Here is a 20,316-nt window from a genome sequence, read left to right on the forward strand (position 1 = left end):
CTTACCTTTAACATCGTATATATAGACATTTCCCTTGTCATCCTTTTGTATATTTTTTTAAATATCCATGCATAAAATATGACGACCCGAGATTAAATTTTCCATTTTTTTTCACAAATTGTTACTGATTCGTGACTTTTAACGTGCCTCGTATCTCGTAAGAAAATTTCAGAACCTATAAAATACAAAAAGCTTAATAAGCTTTATTTATATTTAAAGACAATATTCTGACAATATACATCACTATAGAAATAAACCTAAACCTGGCTAACCTACACTGCTGTATTTAAATTTTTTATCTTACCGTGATGGCTAATGGTTGTACGAATGTTTCGAAGAACAAAAAACCATAAATAATTTAGTAATTTCATACTGTATTGCACTTTTTGCGCACTCTCCACCATCTCCACCGATTCACACGCGCAAAAGAGAGTGGAGAAAAGTCACACGAGTGGTCCACGGAATACGGTTTTCGAACGGCCATGGTCGCATGGTCAGTGTGCCTACTAGGGGTTTTCGAACGATCTGAGTGTGACAAAATACACACGGGTGATGTTTTCGAACGCACCCCAGTATAGAAAATACTATAATTAATATATTTGTTTTTACTCAACATTAATTTAAAATGAGAATTTAATTTATCACAAACTTTATCATTGTTTAACACTAGGCTATTGTTCTGTGTAAGTGAAAGAAAACGATTCATACATGAATCACCAATATCAACATTAATATGTAATCGACAAAAAATTGACTCCAAATCAAAAACCAAAGGAACAGGCACAAAAGATGTATACAACTGGCGATAAAATTAAAAAAAAAGTAATATAAATTGAATAAAAAAATTGCTCGCTATCTATTCTATATATGAGACGAAACGTCTGCCGCACAGCAAGAACTGAGGCAGCAAGGGCCATGGCACACAGAAATGCTTAGGCTGATATTTCACGTGTCGTACGACAAGCTTTTTGAATACGTTCATTGGTTGACGAACAGAGAACCTAGAAATACTCTCCAACCAATAAGCATATCCGAAAAGCTTGTCGTATGACATGTAAAATAGCACCCTTACGCAATAAAACGTAAGCAGCAAACCAAATTGACCAATCACAATCGCTGATTTTTCTTAAGCCCGTATCACATTAGCGATTGGCGAATGATGATTGGAACTTGACCAATTGGAACAAAGCAAGCCAAAGTTGAAGCTCATTGATTCGTCAAAATCTAATCTTCAATCATCAATCATCAATCGCCAGAAGGTGACATACGACTGAATTCTTTTAGAATTCTCTGTGCTATCTGTGGGACAAAACAGTTATAATTTCTCACTCGACAATATAAACAGCTACAATACTAAGTTTACACGGCAATTTAAAACCGATTTAGTAACTACCGTAGTTAGTAAATTCTTGAATCCGATTGGAATATATTTCTAAATCTAAAAGAATATACCAATCGGATGCGAGAGTTTACTAAATACGGTTGTTACTAAACTGGTTTTAAGCTGCCGTGTAAACTTATAGCGTGTTCGACTGGCCCTGGGTTAATCGCTCCGAGAGCGATTAATGACGTCATAAATCTCTACTAGCCAATCATAAAGCTTATAAGTACTTGTTCAAACAATAAACGTAGGCTGAATAACCCAGAATGAGTTAACTCAGAGCCAGTCGAACATGCTATTAGTTATTGTTGAGTGAAAAATTGTAACTGACAGTTACTTATGTAACTTGGTGTTTGCTAGATTACTTTGAGCAATTTATTATGTATGTATAAGTGTCATACAAATTTTATATGCTGTATCCCACACAGCAAGAATGTCCCAAATACATCATAGGGATACCTTGAAGATATCACATATCCCAAATATATCTTTTGGATATCTTTATGATATATTTTGGACATCTCTGCTGTGTGAAACAAATTTATTCTTATCTAATCTATCTAATATTATATTATAATCTAACATAATCTTAATATATAATGTAGCTAAATTCCATCTAAGTACGTGCTTTCTTTAACTGTATATTCTCTTGTGATGATGTATAACAGAAAATGACGCGAACTTTATCTCAAAGTTTATTAATGCTTCATCTGAAGAAAGCATTAATATCTAAAGAGAATGTCTTTTTTAAATATACTTTTTTTAATATAAAAGTAGAAAGAGAGAGAGAGAGAGAGAGAGAGAGAGAGAGAGAGAGAGAAATATCAAAGGAAACTTTAATAACATTATATTTCCATATGTTGTCGCAAACACATACTTAGATGGCATTTAGCTATTGTATATTTAGCATTTAACTTAATATATTAAGGTGTAAATGTAGAGCCGTTAAAAAAAATCACATTTCGTGCTGTGTTCTTGCCGTGTTTCTGCTGCTACGTTCAAACAATACGTCGTTCAAACGTCATGATCGATTTCTGCCGCGTTTCTGCTGTCTCATAATGTTACTTCCCTAACAGCACGCGACGTACTGCGTATCATCCCATTTTCGTACTCATTGTACTGTGGTCATCTGTGACGTACTAAGTTGAACGCTAGAACGTCACTTATAGTATCATTCGGTTTTCTTTCGTACGCGAATGTTCTCAGATTTCACTCAGGGATACGGAAATGATACGTACGCTTTTCTATCGCGTGCGTACATTCTCAGGTTTGACTGAAATGATACGTACGCATTTGTATCGCGCGCGTATTTCTCAGGTACCGACTCAAGGTACAGAAACGGTACGTATACTAACGCCATCTGATACGTCATTCCTGTTTCGATCTTTTTCCGGTAGCCGAGTAGCGTGGATACCGCCCATTAATGTGGTGACGAGCAGTGACGAGGCAGATCGATTGATCGATCTAATTAATATCAAAGATAATCCTTTTTCTTCCTTAATTTTAATTCAATAAAATATTGAATAAAGTTAGCGAAACAATTTTTACATATAAATTACATAATATTTCTTAATATTTCGTAGAAATTTTTATACAAATATTCTGATAGAGTTTGAGGTTATCCTAGGTTGCAAAGCCGCATAGCATTTGCTTATTGGTTTTAGGTGAGGATGCCATTAGCAGTAAAGGTTTTTAGTGTAAGATTCTCTGCTATCGCTGGCTCCCATCGACTCCAAGTAGTTGAAAGCGTCGCTCACCGACGGCCGAGAACGCCGCGGAGGCGATGAATCGCAATTAGGTTATTTGTGTTTATAAAAGTCTGTTATAAATAATCTCAATAAAAGAGTATATTATTCATTTGTAAAAGAACTTATATTAATAAAAACGAATTTATAATGAAATAAAAATATCCAATTAATAACCTAACTTAACCTATATATGAGCGCGCGCGCTTAGCTGCACATGTGTGTGTGCGTCTATACGTGATGTACCGAACTTTCCCGTTTTCATTCCGTCCTGAGATTGCCGACATCGCTGCGAACGTTCGCACGACATTCGCAGAGAAATTCTATAGTAGCTGCTACCCCAGATATAGAGACGTACTCAGAATGTACTCAGTCGATCGCAGTACATATGAGAACATTCTGAGATGATCGCAATATACGCATTGCGATCTACTCAGAACGTCCTCAGAACGTCCCCGTGCTGTTAGGGTTAATTAGTTTGATTTTTAATGTCTTTCTGTTTGCATGATATGACATCGTTCTTTGTTCAATTTTATGCTGTTTCATGTAAAAAAATTATGTTTGCACTTAATATTTAAATTTTTCTCTTGTTCTGCTGACATATCGTGTCTTATTTTTGCACTATTTTTGCCATCATATCATGATGCAGATTCTGTTAGATTTCTGTTACATTTTATACACGCACTATCTGACATAGCAGATCATGCTTCGTTAATGCCAAAATTATGTCAGCATAATATGCAGCACACACTTAGCAAAACTTGACTTTTGCAGGCTTGACTATCCGGGGCATTGACCTCAAATAAGTGTTAAAGTAATATTTGAAAAATATATTTTTTGTAATGTTTTTAAAACATTTAAACAACATTTAGAAGCATCATCACAAAATAGCATATGAAAAATATAAATGCAATATTATTAAAAAATGTCCAAATAATGCACATGAAGTCAACGTTTCTAAACGTTAATTTAATGTTCCTTGCTTACTGGGTATATATAATACTCAGTAAGTATCTAATACTCTTACGAAAAAGATCACATAAATAGAAGTCAAAATATATATCGAGAAGTACATGTCAAAATATTTTTTGTAAATACAGATATTTAAGAGTAAAAAATAATTTTAGAAAATATTTTGAAATACTCTTAATATATATTTCCGAGTATTGTATTATTTGTTTGATGCAAAATGCAGCGTGCAATTCAAATTAATATTCTATATCCACTTTTATATTTTGTTTGAGTTACATTATATACAAGATATCCCATATAGCACATAATATATACAATATCACAGTGATATTTCCATAATATTTCTGCGATATTGCAATATTATGGAAATATTACACAGTAATATTATATGCTTATGTAATATTATGCTATGTGGGATATAATATATAGAAGATATATATATATATATATATATATATATATATATATATATATATATATATATATTCGATAATAATTCGAAATCACGTAGAATCATGGCGGATGTTTCGAGAAAGATAATTCATTGTATAACATACGTTGTCCTTCTCTCCCGGATCTAAATTGATATGTGGAATTCCGTTAGCCACGATAAGAATTGTGTTTGCAGCTGCATTACATGTGCATATGTCTTTAGCTGTTGCTAGTCTCTAGTTGTTGCATATCTATAGTTGGGAGATTTCTAACGTCGACTTTTACTTTCCAATGCGAATAGTTTTTCAAGAAAATGAGTAAAGGTTTTGAGCAAATAGTTTCCGGCTCTTTAAATTTTATATTTTGTTTTTGCAGAAACATTCGTGCAGTTTCACCATTTAAATCTGCAGGATGAAAGATACCCCGCTGGCCTTCGGCGTTATCAATTCGTTATGCTTGCAGTATCAACAAGTCCATTCTAAGGTCTTTCCGCTGAAACAGTAATATATAAAAGAGTAAATCGTGACAAGTGCAATTTTCATTTTGCCGCAAAGACACCGTAACGATACGTTGGCGTGTAGTGCAATTGAGCCTTGCATCAGTGACGTATATGTTTTTCTGCGAATATGAAGTGGCTTGCTCTTTTGTAAGTAACTGGTAACAGCGATTCTTTAAATGCATCATTATTTGTAAATATTTTGTCAATGTTCTCTATATTGTATATTTCTTTAAAAGATTAATAAAAATTAGGCATGTACATATGTATATATGTGTATGTATTGCGTGCATACAATAATTTTCAAACAAAAAAAAAGAAAGAAATGTATTTTCTTTTTTAACTAAATTTCATAAACGTTTGTCATAAGAGAGAGAGTGATAGTACGGATGGCATTTCTTGCTTTAGATGAAAAATTCAATAATAAATGCAACAACTATACATCAATAATTATCAGAAATGGTAGCAAATATATCTCTTATAATGTATTAAAATAGACATTAGGAAAAAAAATAAACTGTTCAAAAAGTAAAAAGTTTTTTTTAACACGGTGGACTAGATATAAGATCTTGGAAAATGGGATAGTAATACGAAACATATATGAAGATAGAAAATTTTACTTTTTATTAAGTTGTTGATGTCAGATAGCTTTTGTTATTGTATTTGAATTCCTTTGAGAATGTAAAAAAACATAAGTTAGAAATAAAGATAAAGAAATTTTTTATTAAAATTAAACTCAATATAATGGAAATTATATACAAGTCCTTTAGGCTTCTGAACACAAGTTATCCCTATTGAAAAATTTCTGTTGAGATAACAATAGAGTTCCCAATTCAATTCTCAGTTGAATTCACAATTGAATTCTCAAATGCGGTTTCCGCAAAAAGATCTCGCATGTAAGATCTCAATTGAGATATTTATATCTGATGGAAATAATTTATTAAAAATATAATGAACTTTTGCTAAAATGCTTTTGAAAAGCATTTACAATTTTGACCCAATTTCATTAAAATTTCATTATAATTTCATTAATATTTCGATAATATTTTATTAAGAGAGTAGAAAAATTCAGTGAAAAATTATTATTAATTAAAATATTTAGAAAAGTATAATGAAGTATTATTTTGTCTAAATAATAAAAAAAAACTAGCATTTCATATTTTGTATCGTTTCATTTATTCCTGAGATTCGCGTGGGATTCTCGATCCCGTGTCACACGGCCACTCATCTTTAAATGACTATGCGCTATTCAATGCCTAAACCTCAACGATCGTGCTGGAATTAGTAATTCCAGTGCGATATAACGATATCGTGCCCTTATAGAAATATCATACTAAGAATCATTGATAATTACTTATTATCCAGTATTTTTAATACTGAAAATAGGTAATTATCAATGATTCTTAGTATGATATTTCTATAAGGGTGGTAGATTATATTTACAATATACTCTTACAGCGTTAAAAAATGTAATGATATATTTGTCGATAAATGTTTCAAAGGAACACGTAACAACAATCACAATGCGATTAATATTGATACAATGTTGTATAACTAATTAAATTTAAACATATAACGTGCTCGCAAAAGAGAGAGAAAGAAGGAACATTCTCTCTGTTATATGTTAAAGTTTGATTAGTTATACAACATTGTATCAATATTAATTGCATTGTGATTGTTGTTATGTTCTTTGAAACATTTACCGACAACCCAGTTATCTTATGCAACATTTTGTTGCATAAGACGTCTTTTAGATAACTTTTCGACATCTTTTAGACATGCATGTTTACTGGGAAATATGTCATTACATTTTCAAACGCTATAAGAGTATATTGTACAATCCACCACGATATTGTTACAGCGCATTACCATCCCCGTACCAATATCAGTTCCCGTACGATCGGTGAGGTTAGGCATTGAACTAGCGCATAGTTATCTAAAGATGGGTGGTGACCGTGTGACACGGGATCGAATCTCACGCGAATCTAACGAATAAATGAAACGACACAAAATATGAAATGCCAGTTTTTTTTTATTATTTAGACAAAATAATATTTCATTATACTTTTCTCAATCTATTTTAATTAATAATGATTTTTCACTGAATTTTTCTATATTTTTAATTAAATATTATCGAAATATTAATGAAATTGTAATGAAATTTTAATGAAATTTGGTCAAAATTGTGAATGCTTTTCAAAAGCATTTCAGCAAAAGTTCATTATATTTTCAATAAATTATTTCCATCAGATACAAATATCTCAATTGAGATCTTACATGCGAATTTTTGCGGAAACCGCATTTGAGAATTCAATTGAGAATTTAACTGAGAATTAAATTGGGAATTCTATTATCTCAACAGAAATTTTTCAGTAGGGTTCTCTTAACGTTATAAACAACACTGATGTCTTTGATAAGGTGTCTAATGTAGTTATGTTTATTTCAGTTACTATTGGGTTGTCGAAAAAGTCATGACGTATTTTTTCTATGTTTTTCAAAGGTTATTTATTTATATAAAGAACAAAGATCAATCAATGATATATTGCCCGTTTTGTTCGATAACCTTTTGCCATCTTTCAGTGAGTTTCATAATTCTTCGTTCATAGAAGGACCTGTCTTTATCGGCGAAAAATTGAACAAGGTGCTGATTTACAGCCTTATCTGAATTGAACGTTATATCACGTAAGGAGTTTTTGAAGAGAGCGAAACAAGTGGAAGTCTGACGGCGCAAAGTCAGGCGAGTATGGTGGGTGTGGCAACACATCCCATCCAAGCTCCAATAATTTTTGACGGGTGATCAAACTTGTATGTGGTCTCGCGTTGTCGTGATGGAATACAATTCCTTTACCATTAACGAGCTCTGGACGTTTCTGGATGATGGATTCGTTCAAACTACCGACAGTACACATTCGAATTGATTGTTTGGTTCCTTGGTAGGAGCTTAAAAAGCACGACACCTTTAAAATCCCACCACATTGAGAACATAATCTTCCTCTGATGAATGTTTGCTTTCGATGTCGTTTGAGGCACATCATCACGTCGGGACCAAGACTGTTTGCGCACTACATTGTTGCGCACAACAATCCACTTCTCATCACCAGTTATCAGTCGATTCAAAAAAGAATAGTTTTCCTCACGTTTACGAGCATATCGCAGATGTTTATATGCGCCGTCAAATGAACTTTTTGAGTTCATGAGGAACCTAAATATCGAGCTTGCTTACGTATCCCAGCTTCTTCAAGTGGTTGTGAACGCTTAAATGATGGATGTTTAATGTTTTTGCAATCTCTCGTGTCGCGTAACGTGGGTTTGACTCAATCAATGCCTCTATTTTGTCATCATCAACCTCGATAGGCCTCTTTGATCGAGGAGCGTCTTTGAGATCAAAATCACCAGCACGGAATTTCGTGAACCATCATTGGCACTGACGTTCTCGTACAGCATTGTTACCGTAAACTTTACGCAACTTTTCACAAACTTTCACGCGCGTTCTTCCTTTTACGGAAGTAAAACAGTAATATATGGCGAAAATGCACAGTTTGGTCTCCCATCTTCAAATTGTTATAAAATCTCAAAAACTCAACCAAATCGTTTAATTTTTTTTTTAATGAAGCTAGAACTATTCAATTTTTTTTTTAAATGCTAGAATCTATATATTATAGAGCTGTCAAATAACAGCAATAACATAGATGCGAATGACTCTTAACTTCCAACAATGAACTACCACCATCTGTTGCAAAAATGTGTCATGACTTTTCCAACAACCCAATAACTAATCGTAGCAGTTGTTTAAAAAATCAGCCTTGATTAACGTTATTCTGTTTCATATTACCATCTCATATACACACACATGAATATCTATATATTTCGTGCTATTTCTGCGAAAAAACAAAATATATTTTTAACATTTCTTTTGACGCCTTCCTTTTAGTGTGTTCGTAAGTGTGTTTTTGTCGAAAAATGTTACGCCGTTAAAAGTTCAGCGATATCCTTCGAATCTAGCATGGTTGTTCGGTTTGAATAACAAAGCAAACGAAAATAATAAGGAAGAAACTCAGACTGTGTGCCAAACTGAGGAATGCAAAAAAATCGGTAAGTATTCGGTTGAAACAACTCTGGCTGTCCAAACAGTGCAAAAAAAATTCCAATCATTATCCAATCATTGCTTTTCTTTCCCTTGGTCAGCTAAAGTAATGCTAGAAAGTATGAACAAATCTGCGGATCCGTGCGATGATTTTTACGAATACGCGTGTGGAAAATGGGCGGAACATAATCCCGTTCCAAAAGGAAGCCGCTCGTGGAGCTTATGGCATATGCTTCAAAAGAATGTCGATCGACAAATCGAAGGTAAGATCTGGGCCCTTATTCTTGAAATAGTTGCGTATACGTAAGTTTTACTACGCATGTTTAATCATACCATAAAATAGCTGCGTAATGAAAATTACGTATACGCAAAAATTTCAAAAATAGGGGCCTAGATCTACGAATGTCGCAGTAATTATACGTACAGTCGAAGTTAGCGCGGGAAAATCTAATAATATTAAGTTGTACAGACATTTTAAAGGAAGGATACAAGGACAATGATCTTTTGGCGGTGAAGCTCGCGAAGAAATGGTATACAGCTTGTATGGATACAGGTAAATACGATAGAATGTTCGAATACTTAGGAGCCATCTACAATGGAAAATCGTACGCCGAAGCAGTAAGAAATTATATTGGATTTTTACAAGAATAATCGATTGTGATTGGTCAATTTCTTACTGCTACGGCGTACGATTCTCCATTGCAGATGATCCTTTAGTCCCGATCTACAATAGGTGTAGTAGAGATGCCCGATTCTGAATCGATTCGATTCTTTCCCCAAAAATAGACTTATGGTTCCTGCACACAGGACGCAATAATGCTTGCCGCGCGGCAGAAGTTTACGGCAGAAGTTCGACAGCCAATCAATATGCTGCTTTCCGTAATAACCTTCTAGCTCTTACGGAAAAATAACATATTGATTGGCTGTCGCGCGGACTTCCGCAAAGTCATTATTCGTGTTGTTTGCACTCTTCGCACTTTTCATATTTAAGAAAGAAGTATATTGGAATGTTTCGAAGAAGCAAAAACGAGACAACCAACTCGATTGTTTCTTCCAAGCGTCTAATTAGACGTCCATCTTTTTTTAAAAGCGAAAAGTATGAAATATGCAAGTAGCACGAACAACTCTTTTTCCCTAAATTTGTTAGGGAAACAATCGAATCGATTAAGAATCGGGCATCTCTAAGGTGTAGTAAGAAATTAACTAATCACAACTGATTATTCCTCTATAATTCCACTGTGATTGGTCAATTTCTTAAGACTTAAAGCTTACTATACCTATTATAGATCGGGACTTAAAGTGCGTTCGGGGTGCTCGCTATTAAGGGCCGTGGCACACAGAAAAACTTAAGCAGTAAGACGTAAGAAGTAAGCAAATTGACCAATCACAGTCGTTGATTTTTTAACCGTAAGAAGAATCAATGACTGTGATTGGTCAATTTGCTTATTGCTTACGTCTTACTGCTTAAGTTTTTCTATGTGCCACCAGCTTTAAGGGACGTCTACATTAGAAGTAAATAGCAAGAAGTAGGAAGTAAGAGTAAGAAATTGACCAACCACAGTCGAATGTGAGAAGAATAATCAACTATGATTGATCAATTTCTTATTCTTACTTCCTACTTTTTACTGTTTACTTCCAATGTAAACGTCCCTTAACACGTCAATACTTTCAGATGCGATGGATAGGCGAGGACTCGAGCCATTGGTTTCTACTGTATCGCGTATGGGCGGCTGGCCGATGATAATGGATCCGGATGAATGGGACGAACAGGAATATAGCTGGCAAAAAGTGGATGATCAATATGTGCGTTTGATGGGAAGAAACGCTTTTCATGACGTGCGCGTATATAATTACAACGAGACCGAGACAGCAGTGCATGTAATTGTCACAATATATTACATATAATGCGTTCATAAAACACAACCTAGAAAATATTTTGCACGTAAATGTTAAGCAAAGCACGTGCAAAAATGGTTGCTCATATTGAGCAAGCAAAAACATATCCATGTGCGTCGTCATAAAAGCATCAAATGGCTAGCAAAATTTGCGCGCAATACTCTCTTCATAAACCCGTAAAATAAGAGCAAGATCAACAAGTGATTTGGGTGCGTATCGCTTGAGTTAGTTCTGCTAAGCTTGTGTGTGAAGTAACTGAGCGCGCATACTTTAGTCAATATGACCCATACAGCACAGTAATGTTGAATTAATATTGAAAAAATGTTGAATTACAACAATGTCAATATTGCAGTAACATTGAGAAACATTGAATCAACCTTGTACAAACCTTGATATAATGTAAAAATGTCCGCTTAAAAGTTTTCCGCGTAGCTTTTCTAAAAAACTAATTCCTAATTTTCTCATGTCTTATAAACTACTAGGAACCGAAGATTGTCAAACACACTCTAAAACTTTCGCGAATTTTCCCTCGATAATTTCGAATACAAAGCGGTATGCCGGTCACCATCCATATCCTGACTGCGTTAAAGTGTTGCTTAACCTGACGATCGAGCGGCACGCGGTGATTCCAGTGATTTCAACGATGTTCTTACAATTTATGCTTATATAATCTGTACTTACAGTGTTCACAGTACTTTATAACATACATAGCAAATACGCGCGTTTATTCGCCTATCTATTTTATTTATTGGGAGTGTGCATTAATTTTAAAGGATTTTCAAGAGATGGCGTAACTAGTACTATATCGCATCTGGCCATATTGTTGCTACCTTCATGTCAAAGCACCATCATATGGCTTTAGTTTTCAGTATGTGTCATTTTGTCGAAGTGTAAACGACATTGTTATTTTGAGTATTGAATATGTCGAATTTTGTGCCAACAAAACGCAATTTGCGGGAAGCTTTGCTTTTTTGCTTCCATTTGAAGAAAAATGCTGCTGAAAGTCAACGAATGCTATCGTTAGCTTATGGTGATAATACTCCATCGATTTCAATATCCTTCCTTCCTTCAATATTTGGCTAGAGGCGTATCAGTGACTCATGCTCCAACGCCATTACTATCGATTTCAATATGTGAATACTGTGGTCTGTTCTTTTCAGCTGCACTGCTGAACTGGTGCAATAAGTTAAAGTGAGATAAGTATATGTTTTCTCACTTTAACTTTTTGCATCAGTTCAGCAGTGCAACTGAAAAGAACAGACTATTAGTTTCGACGCTATAAAAAAGGTGATTTTGACACGGAAAACAAGGAACGTCCAGGCCAGCTGAACAAGTTTGAAAATAAGGAAGTGGAAGCTTCACTCGATCAAGACCCGAGTGAAACGCAAGAAGAACTTGCAGAATCATTAAATGTCAACGATTTCCAGACGTTTGAAGGCTATTGGAATGATTCAAAAGCAAGGAAATTGGGTGCCGTACGAGTTGAAGCCGAGGGACGTCGAAAGGCGCAAAATGACCTGTGAATTGTTGCTTCAAAGACACAGAAGAAAAAGTTTTTTGCATCGTATCGTGACGGTTGATGAAAAATGGATACGCTACGATAATCCGAAGCGCAAAAAATCATGATGCATGTCAGGCGAACCATCAACATCGACGGCAAAGCCGAATATTCATGGCGCCAAACTCATGCTCTGTATTTGGTGAGATCAGCTGGGTGTAATGTATTATGAGCTGCTCCAACCCAACGAAATCCCCCATCACTGGGGAACGCTACCAACAACAATTGATGCAATTGAACCGAACATTGAAGCAAAAACGGCCAAATTACGCGAAAAAACACGACAAAGTGATTTTCCACAATAACGCTCGGCCACATGTTGCGAAACCAGTCAAGGGAAGAAGCGCTTAACTAAGATGTCCTACCACACCCGTCGTATTCTCTAGATATTGCTTCCGATTACTACCTATTTTGATGACTCATGGCCTGTCTGAGCAGCGCTTCCATTCTTATGAGGATACCAAAAAATAGGTCGATTCGTGGATAGCCTCAAAAGATGTGTCGTTCTTTCGACGTGGAATTCACCTATTACCAGAAATATGGGAAAAAGTAGTGGCTAGCGATGGACAATATTTTGAATGATCAATTTGTAACTATTTTTTCACAATAAAGCCGTATTTTTACCAAAAAATCCTTTAAAATTAATGCACACTCCCAATAATATCTCTAAAGCTTATATAATTATTTGCAAAATGATTTCGACCATTTCTTTCAGTTTAATATTTTTTATGCATTTTTTGTTATCGATACAGCTTGCGTCAGACTCTATATAATAGAGAATATTATAAAATAAAAGAATATTCAGGATTTGCGCAAAATTAAACGAATTTTAATTTTACATATAATAAGAAAAATATATATAATAATAGAATATTATAATATGTATAATACATATATATTAATATAATAAAATTTAATAATAATTTATTTTATTATTATTATTATTACATAACAAATTTTTTATTAATATTGTCAATAATATAATTTTCAATGCTTCTCAAATATTGTTGCAACATTGCAAAATATTGTACTTTTTGTTTAATGTATATTTAATATTACAGCTATATCTTGAAATTAATGTTGAAAAATCAATATAAATTTCATGCAGAAAAACATTCGCACTTCTGTCTTCAACGTTGTAACGTCTCATCAATATTTTTTCAACATTTTGTGCTATATGGGAATTGGTCAACTTTAATCGTTTATAATTTGAAAAATATTATAACCTCAACATATTTACATTAGGAGTTTTATCTTCAAATTACCTCAGGAGTCCGCCCTTAGGGTGTTATTTCACGTGTCGTACAAGTTTCTCGGATACGTTTATTGGTTGGCGAATAGAGTATTTATAGATTCTCTGTTCGTCAACCAATAAACGTATCCAAAAAGCTTGTCGTGCGACACGTGAAATATCAGCCTTAAGATGTAATGCAGTAGAGGCGGAAATGCATGCTGTGTGTGTGTGTCTATATATATATATATATATATATATATATATTATATATATATATATATATATATATATATATATATATATATATATATATATATATACAGGTGGACCATTTTAATCCATCCAGTCGAATATGTCGAAAACCAAGCACGGGAGAGAAAAATGTTTCAGACAAAAGTTGTAAGGCTTAAAAAAACGCATTCAACAATAGTAGTTATTTGACATAGGATGGCGTCGCCAAGGTCAGAACAAGGTCAACTTTGCTTTTTTAAATAGAAATACATATTTTTTATTACGGCATTTTATTCAACGTAAAAACGCAAATAACTTTTGCTTGAAAAAATTTTTTATACGACCTCTATTTTCTAAGATATTTACGTAAATATCTACAAGATTATTGGTTTCAATAATTTTTTACTTGAATTCTGTCAACTTTAGCGGGAAATATAAAGAGATAAAAATTGTATATTTTGTTCTCATAGAGCTCTGAGAATTTTTTCAGAATTTTATATTAACTTTTTAGTACTTCATTTTCTTACATTTTCTTGAAGTACTAAAAAGTTAACACAAAATTCTGAAAAAATTCTCAGAGCTCTATGAGAACAAAATATACAATTTTTATCTCTTCATATTTTCCGCTAAAGTTGACAGAATTCAAGTAAAAAATTATTGAAACCAATAATCTTGTAGATATTTACGTAAATATCTTAGAAAATAGAGGTCGTATAAAAAATTTTTTCAAGCAAAAGTTATTTGCGTTTTTACGTTGAATAAAATACCGTAATAAAAAATATGTATTTCTATTTAAAAAAGCAAAGTTGACATTGTTCTGACCTTGGTGACGCCATCCTATATCAAATAACTACTATTGTTGAATGCGTTTTTTTTAAGCCTTACAACTTTTGTCTGAAACATTTTTCTTTCCCGTGCTTGGTTTTCACATATTCGACTGGATGGATTAAAATGGTCCACCCTGTATATATATAAATTAACTTTCTAAATGAGGGTTATAACCAACCATTTGAGGATAACACTCGAAATGGTATCAAAATTGATGGTAAACCCTTAACTGACACCCAAGTTGACGGTTAATACTGAAAATTTCGGTATATTTTTCGTAATGGTATATAATATAGGCTATAGAATTTTAGTAAGAATTTATTTTTTAAGAATTTTTCGAAAACGATTTCTTTCATTGGACTATCGCTTATGTGTTGGAGACACATTAAGTCTCCAACTGCATTAAAAGTGTTCAAGCTGAAAATCAATGTATCAATGTATGTGTATTTTGGTGTTATCATCAAATAATTAAATATGGATTGAATGTAATCGTCAATCCGGGTATGATTTTTTGTGTTATCTCCAAATATTTGTGATTTTTATTCAGACTATCATTTTCGGTGTTACTATGAAATGAGTAGTAATTAGATATAATCGTCAACTTGAATGTTATTTTTGGTTTTACCTCCAATAGTTCAATGTCGATGAGATGTGACCGTTAACAATATATGTATTAATATATAATATTATATATGCATGTATATGTAATATGCTTTCATTTTATAAATTGCACGCAATAAAGTAAGACTAAAAATGCAAGCGAATTGCGCGATTAGCAAATGATTTACGAGCAGATGTCTTACTTATGAATCATACAAAACACTACCAAATGGCTAACGATATGCAAATTATTTGCGTGTGATTTGTTGGTATATGGAGTAATATATGAGCTAGCCATTTACGTACAATATGTATGACTAAACAAATTTACAAGTAAAACGTAAGCAAATATCGTGCAATATTTGCATGCGTAATGTGCGCAAGCATTTGCGCGCAAAAATTGTTATCTGGGAATTGTTACACATTGGATAGATTTGTCGGGAATATTTGCACTTATACGTTTTTGCGCGGTACGATTCTTTCCTTTATTATTAAAACAAAATTAAAACATCTTCGTTACTAGATCGACACTCCGCATCTACCACCGGGTGCGTTCAAACTATGGTCCGGAAATACGTACGATAGCGATGAAGTAAATGATGATGAGAGTGACCCGAGCGATGAGGAAAAGCAAAGCGACGAGGACAGCCAGGAGCCTGGAAGTGAAGATGAAAACGACGACGACAACAACAACGATACAAACGAACAAAATAACGATCAAAAAGCCAAGAAGAAGAAATCTATTGACAAATTGAATTACAATTACCGAAAAAATAAAAAATCCATACATAATGGAAAAAGGAGTGGTAACAGTATTATTAAGAAGCGTAAGGAGAGCCATACGGAAAAGAAACAAAGGTTAGAAAAACGAGCAATAATAACGAAAGTTGATAGCAAACGTCCGCAACGTTTTACTCATCGTGATAAGTTAAATGTACGAAAGAGTACGAAAAAAGCCTTCGATATGATGCATGCATCAACGACGCCGCGGTTTAGTACAGAACAGACGAATGATGACTATGAAGGGATGATACGGCAACAATACGCTGATTACATTTCGAATGTAGCTCACGCTATAGCTAAAGAAAGAGGCATGAAAGTCTCGGAGCATTACATCAATAAAGATATCGAAGACTTGATCGAGTTTCAGTTGAAATTAACTGAGGTAAACGTTTAAACGTTACATTACTCGTGCGTTACTCGGTCGAAATATTTATGACCAAGATTTTTTTTCTAACAATAACTTCAATAATGTGATATAGATTATTATGGAGTCTGGCGAAGACTTGGAGTTGACGCTTGATAACTTTCAAAATTGGTATGATGAAAAAGGATCCAAAACCGACAACAGTAAAGTAAGTTATCATTTCATATATTTATTTCATATCCGTGGTATCTTCTCGCATTTTCCGATTAACCTTTAGAGGGCCGGAAGCCGATATATCGGCGCGACGGCGGTGTCAGCTTTTTCCCCATTCAATCCAATGATATTGACAAAAAAGTTCTAGCTCTTAAAATAAAAAAGTCGTTAAAAAAATAACCGGTCCTCAGAAGGTTAAATAGATTACTTAAGTTGATTGAATAATTAAATCACAATTGAGAATGGCACTGTAGGTTGATTGGGTATACAAAATTACGGAATTATTCGATGAGGCTAACGTGGCCGTAGATGGTTATTTAGATATAAAAGTTATTTCACCGGATTACTTTGGGGCTCTTGTGTCTTTGCTGGACGAGACGTCAAGCCGAACAATCGGTAAATTTTAAAAATTGAGATACAGCAATAGTATAGGTCTAGGGAATATACATTCGCTTGTACAAAATATGTTTCAGTAAATTATATACATTGGAATTTCCTAAGTAAAATAATAAAGACCACCACCAGCGAAATGAGAGAATTGTACAATGTATGGGAACTAGTTGGTGATGAAGAAGTTGAAGAAGTTGATGTTGAAGAAGTTGATGAAAAAAGAGAAAGGTTTTAATTATTTTTCCATCCATTATATTCACTTATATACAGCTTATTGACCATGGTGATAATTATTCACGACTAACAAAGAAACAATATATGAGAGAGTATTTCCGACCGATTTTGATGAATATGTTATATATGTAGAGTTTCTATAGATTAGGAATCTTTCTTTTTTCTTTCTCTGTGTACTTTCTGGCATGTTTGGAAATTAAAATTCGAGAGAGATTTAGTGAATATCTTTCGAATATCTTTGAAAGATCGTTGCAGTCCGCAGATGCACGAGAAAGCACACATGAGAAAAGAAAAAAGAATACATCTCTTACTTTCAATCGCTCTGCAGCGTATCCTGCAAAAACCTATCGCAATCGTGGTAAGAGACGTACATATATCTGCTTGTCAGGCTTATTATAAGCATGAATTGAAACTGTATCGATATAGCAAAATAATAATTTATTAATTTTTCTGACAGATCATCTCAATGCATAAGAGAAGTAGAGATGAGCGACATTCTAGCGTACGAGTATGTGAGAAAACATTTCTCAGACGATATCGTAAAAACAGTAAGCGTGATTTATACACATATGCACGCACACACGCACGCATGCACGCACGCACGCACGCACGCACGCACACACACATCAACACACACACACACACACACACACACACACACACACACACACACACACACACACACGCACACGCACGCACGCACGCACGCACGCACGCACGCACGCACGCACGCACGCACGCACGCGTGTGTGTGTGTGTGTGTACACATATATAGCCATTTAAAATATCAGCTCTGAGAAAAAGAAAGATAAACTGATATTAAACAAACGCGATGTTATTAACGCGATTTATCTATGCGTCTTATCTATCAACGATATTGTAGATAACCTCTTGCATCTATGGCTGTGTGTTCCGTAATACGTATATGCGCGTTATATTCACTCAATTTTGTTCAATTCGACTATTTATAGGCAATGGATATGATCGATGATATACAAAAAGAAGTCGAATATTTGATTAAAGAATCGGATTGGATGGACGACGATACTAAAGATTTTGTTTTAGCAAAACTAGTAAATATGGATAAATTAATTGGATATCCAGATTGGTATAGAAATAGCACGATCGTGAAGCAATATTTTCAAGGAGTAAGTCACGTAAAAAATTATTAGCTACCGTTATGCACATGCTAAGTAGTGGCTGCTTTTTTTTTGCTCAAATATTTTGTTCCCTTAAAGCTCATCATTGGCAAATCCTACTACGAGAATACACTCAGTTATCTTAGATACTACAAATGGAATAAACTTCGAAAGTTGACGCAAGACGATGAAGCTCTCAATACGTAAGATGATAATTTAGTTTAATCTCGTTCGTGAAGTCGTAGCTTTTCTCTTAATTTCTTTTTGCTTTAATTTGCAAACTAGATAACTTACTTACCGATAAAAAAATCTCGTATTACAGATGGTGGATCAGCCCTGTGACATTGAATGCTCTTTTCGACATGGAAGGAAATTCCCTAAGTATGTAATGCATATTATTTATTTTATTTATTTTGTTTTATATTGTTGCGCGATGTACAAACATCGCCAGGCATCATTAATTAATTCTCGTTTGGATGGCAGCTATCACGGCAGCGGATTTTCAGAGCCCACTTTTCGATTATGGCCGACCACAGTAAGTATATGTGTGTGTTTGTAAAAATATATATCTATCGCGATGAGATATTTACATAACAATTCCCGTATCTCTCAATTAATTTACCATGGCATCTCGGTCCGATACTAGTATGATTTTCAATACGATTTTTTTCCACATGGGACTACATTTATACGCATCGTTACATTGTAGAAATATCAACTTTGGCATTATTGGAGTTGTCATGGCTCACGAAGTTAATCACGGATTTGATGACACCGGTAATATTCTTTCGTGTGCGAAATTATATTTCGTATAAAGATGAGATGGACTAAAACGCAAAGAGTAATATAATTTTTAGGGCACTTGTACGATAAGAATGGCGACTTTATGGAATGGCTATCTACAATGGCCGAGGCGTATAACAAAAGAGCGGAATGTTTTGTGGAACAATTTAATAATTATCCTATCGACAAAATGTCGAACAAGAAGCTAAAGGTACTGCTCTCTGCCTTTCGCAAATTAACATTATTTTTACTTCTACGTATTACGCGTGACAATGCACTCAATGATCAATGATATTGTAGAACTATGGCAACCAAACAGCGGGCGAGAATATTGCTGACACGATGGGATTACAGACTGTATTTAGAGCTTATCGAAGAAGAGAAAGGGAATGTGGAAAACCGGATGCCGTATTGCCAGGTCTGGAAGGACTCACCAATGATCAACTCTTCTTCCTATCCTTTGGCAATGTAAGTGGGCACCACGAATAGTACGAATTAATAGTGTAACAGTGTTCGGTAACGTGATCGAATGAATAACAATTAAAATTGATTTAATTGATGGATTTTGCATGCTACACGCACGCATACTCTCGATGTCAATCGTTAAATGTTGCGTGGCTATAATTATGACAATTGCGATATTTATGGTTAGTTATGGTGCGAATCGACCGATTCAACCGCTGTAATGCGACATGCCAGGATGGATTCACACAGTACCGGGCGATTAAGAGTGATAGGGTCTGTTTCTAACTCGGAGGACTTTGCCAAAGCCTACAATTGTCCAGTTGGTAGCGCGATGAATCCCAAGAAAAAATGCAATATCTGGAAGTAGCTCATAAGAGTTGGATCATGTCGAGTCAGCCGAGTGCTTAAGAATGTTTCATAAAAATTATTTATCCGGCTATTGAGAGATATTAATAAAGGAATGCATTATATACGTATCATGTAACTAT

General features: G+C 34.3%; 1 protein-coding gene across 1 annotated transcript; it reads left to right on the forward strand.

Annotated features, from left to right (window-relative positions):
* The first annotated feature begins 5,156 nt into the window (after positions 1 to 5,156).
* On the forward strand, positions 5,157 to 20,304 carry LOC116847946 (neprilysin-2-like). The gene is made up of 18 exons (XM_032823571.1): positions 5,157 to 5,176; positions 8,958 to 9,118; positions 9,212 to 9,373; positions 9,580 to 9,663; positions 10,783 to 10,988; positions 15,981 to 16,622; positions 16,720 to 16,812; positions 17,072 to 17,213; positions 17,291 to 17,435; positions 17,899 to 17,989; positions 18,413 to 18,589; positions 18,680 to 18,783; positions 18,903 to 18,961; positions 19,064 to 19,115; positions 19,290 to 19,357; positions 19,438 to 19,574; positions 19,664 to 19,831; positions 20,016 to 20,304. The coding sequence occupies exons 1-18, from the start codon at positions 5,157 to 5,159 to the stop codon at positions 20,193 to 20,195; spliced, it is 2,691 nt and encodes an 896-aa protein (XP_032679462.1). The 3' UTR covers positions 20,196 to 20,304.
* Positions 20,305 to 20,316: the final 12 nt, after the last annotated feature.

Source organism: Odontomachus brunneus, unplaced genomic scaffold (genome assembly GCF_010583005.1).
Source record: "Odontomachus brunneus isolate Ranch 3 - 2012 unplaced genomic scaffold, Obru_v1 Obru_scaffold_085, whole genome shotgun sequence".
NCBI lineage: Eukaryota > Metazoa > Arthropoda > Insecta > Hymenoptera > Formicidae > Odontomachus > Odontomachus brunneus.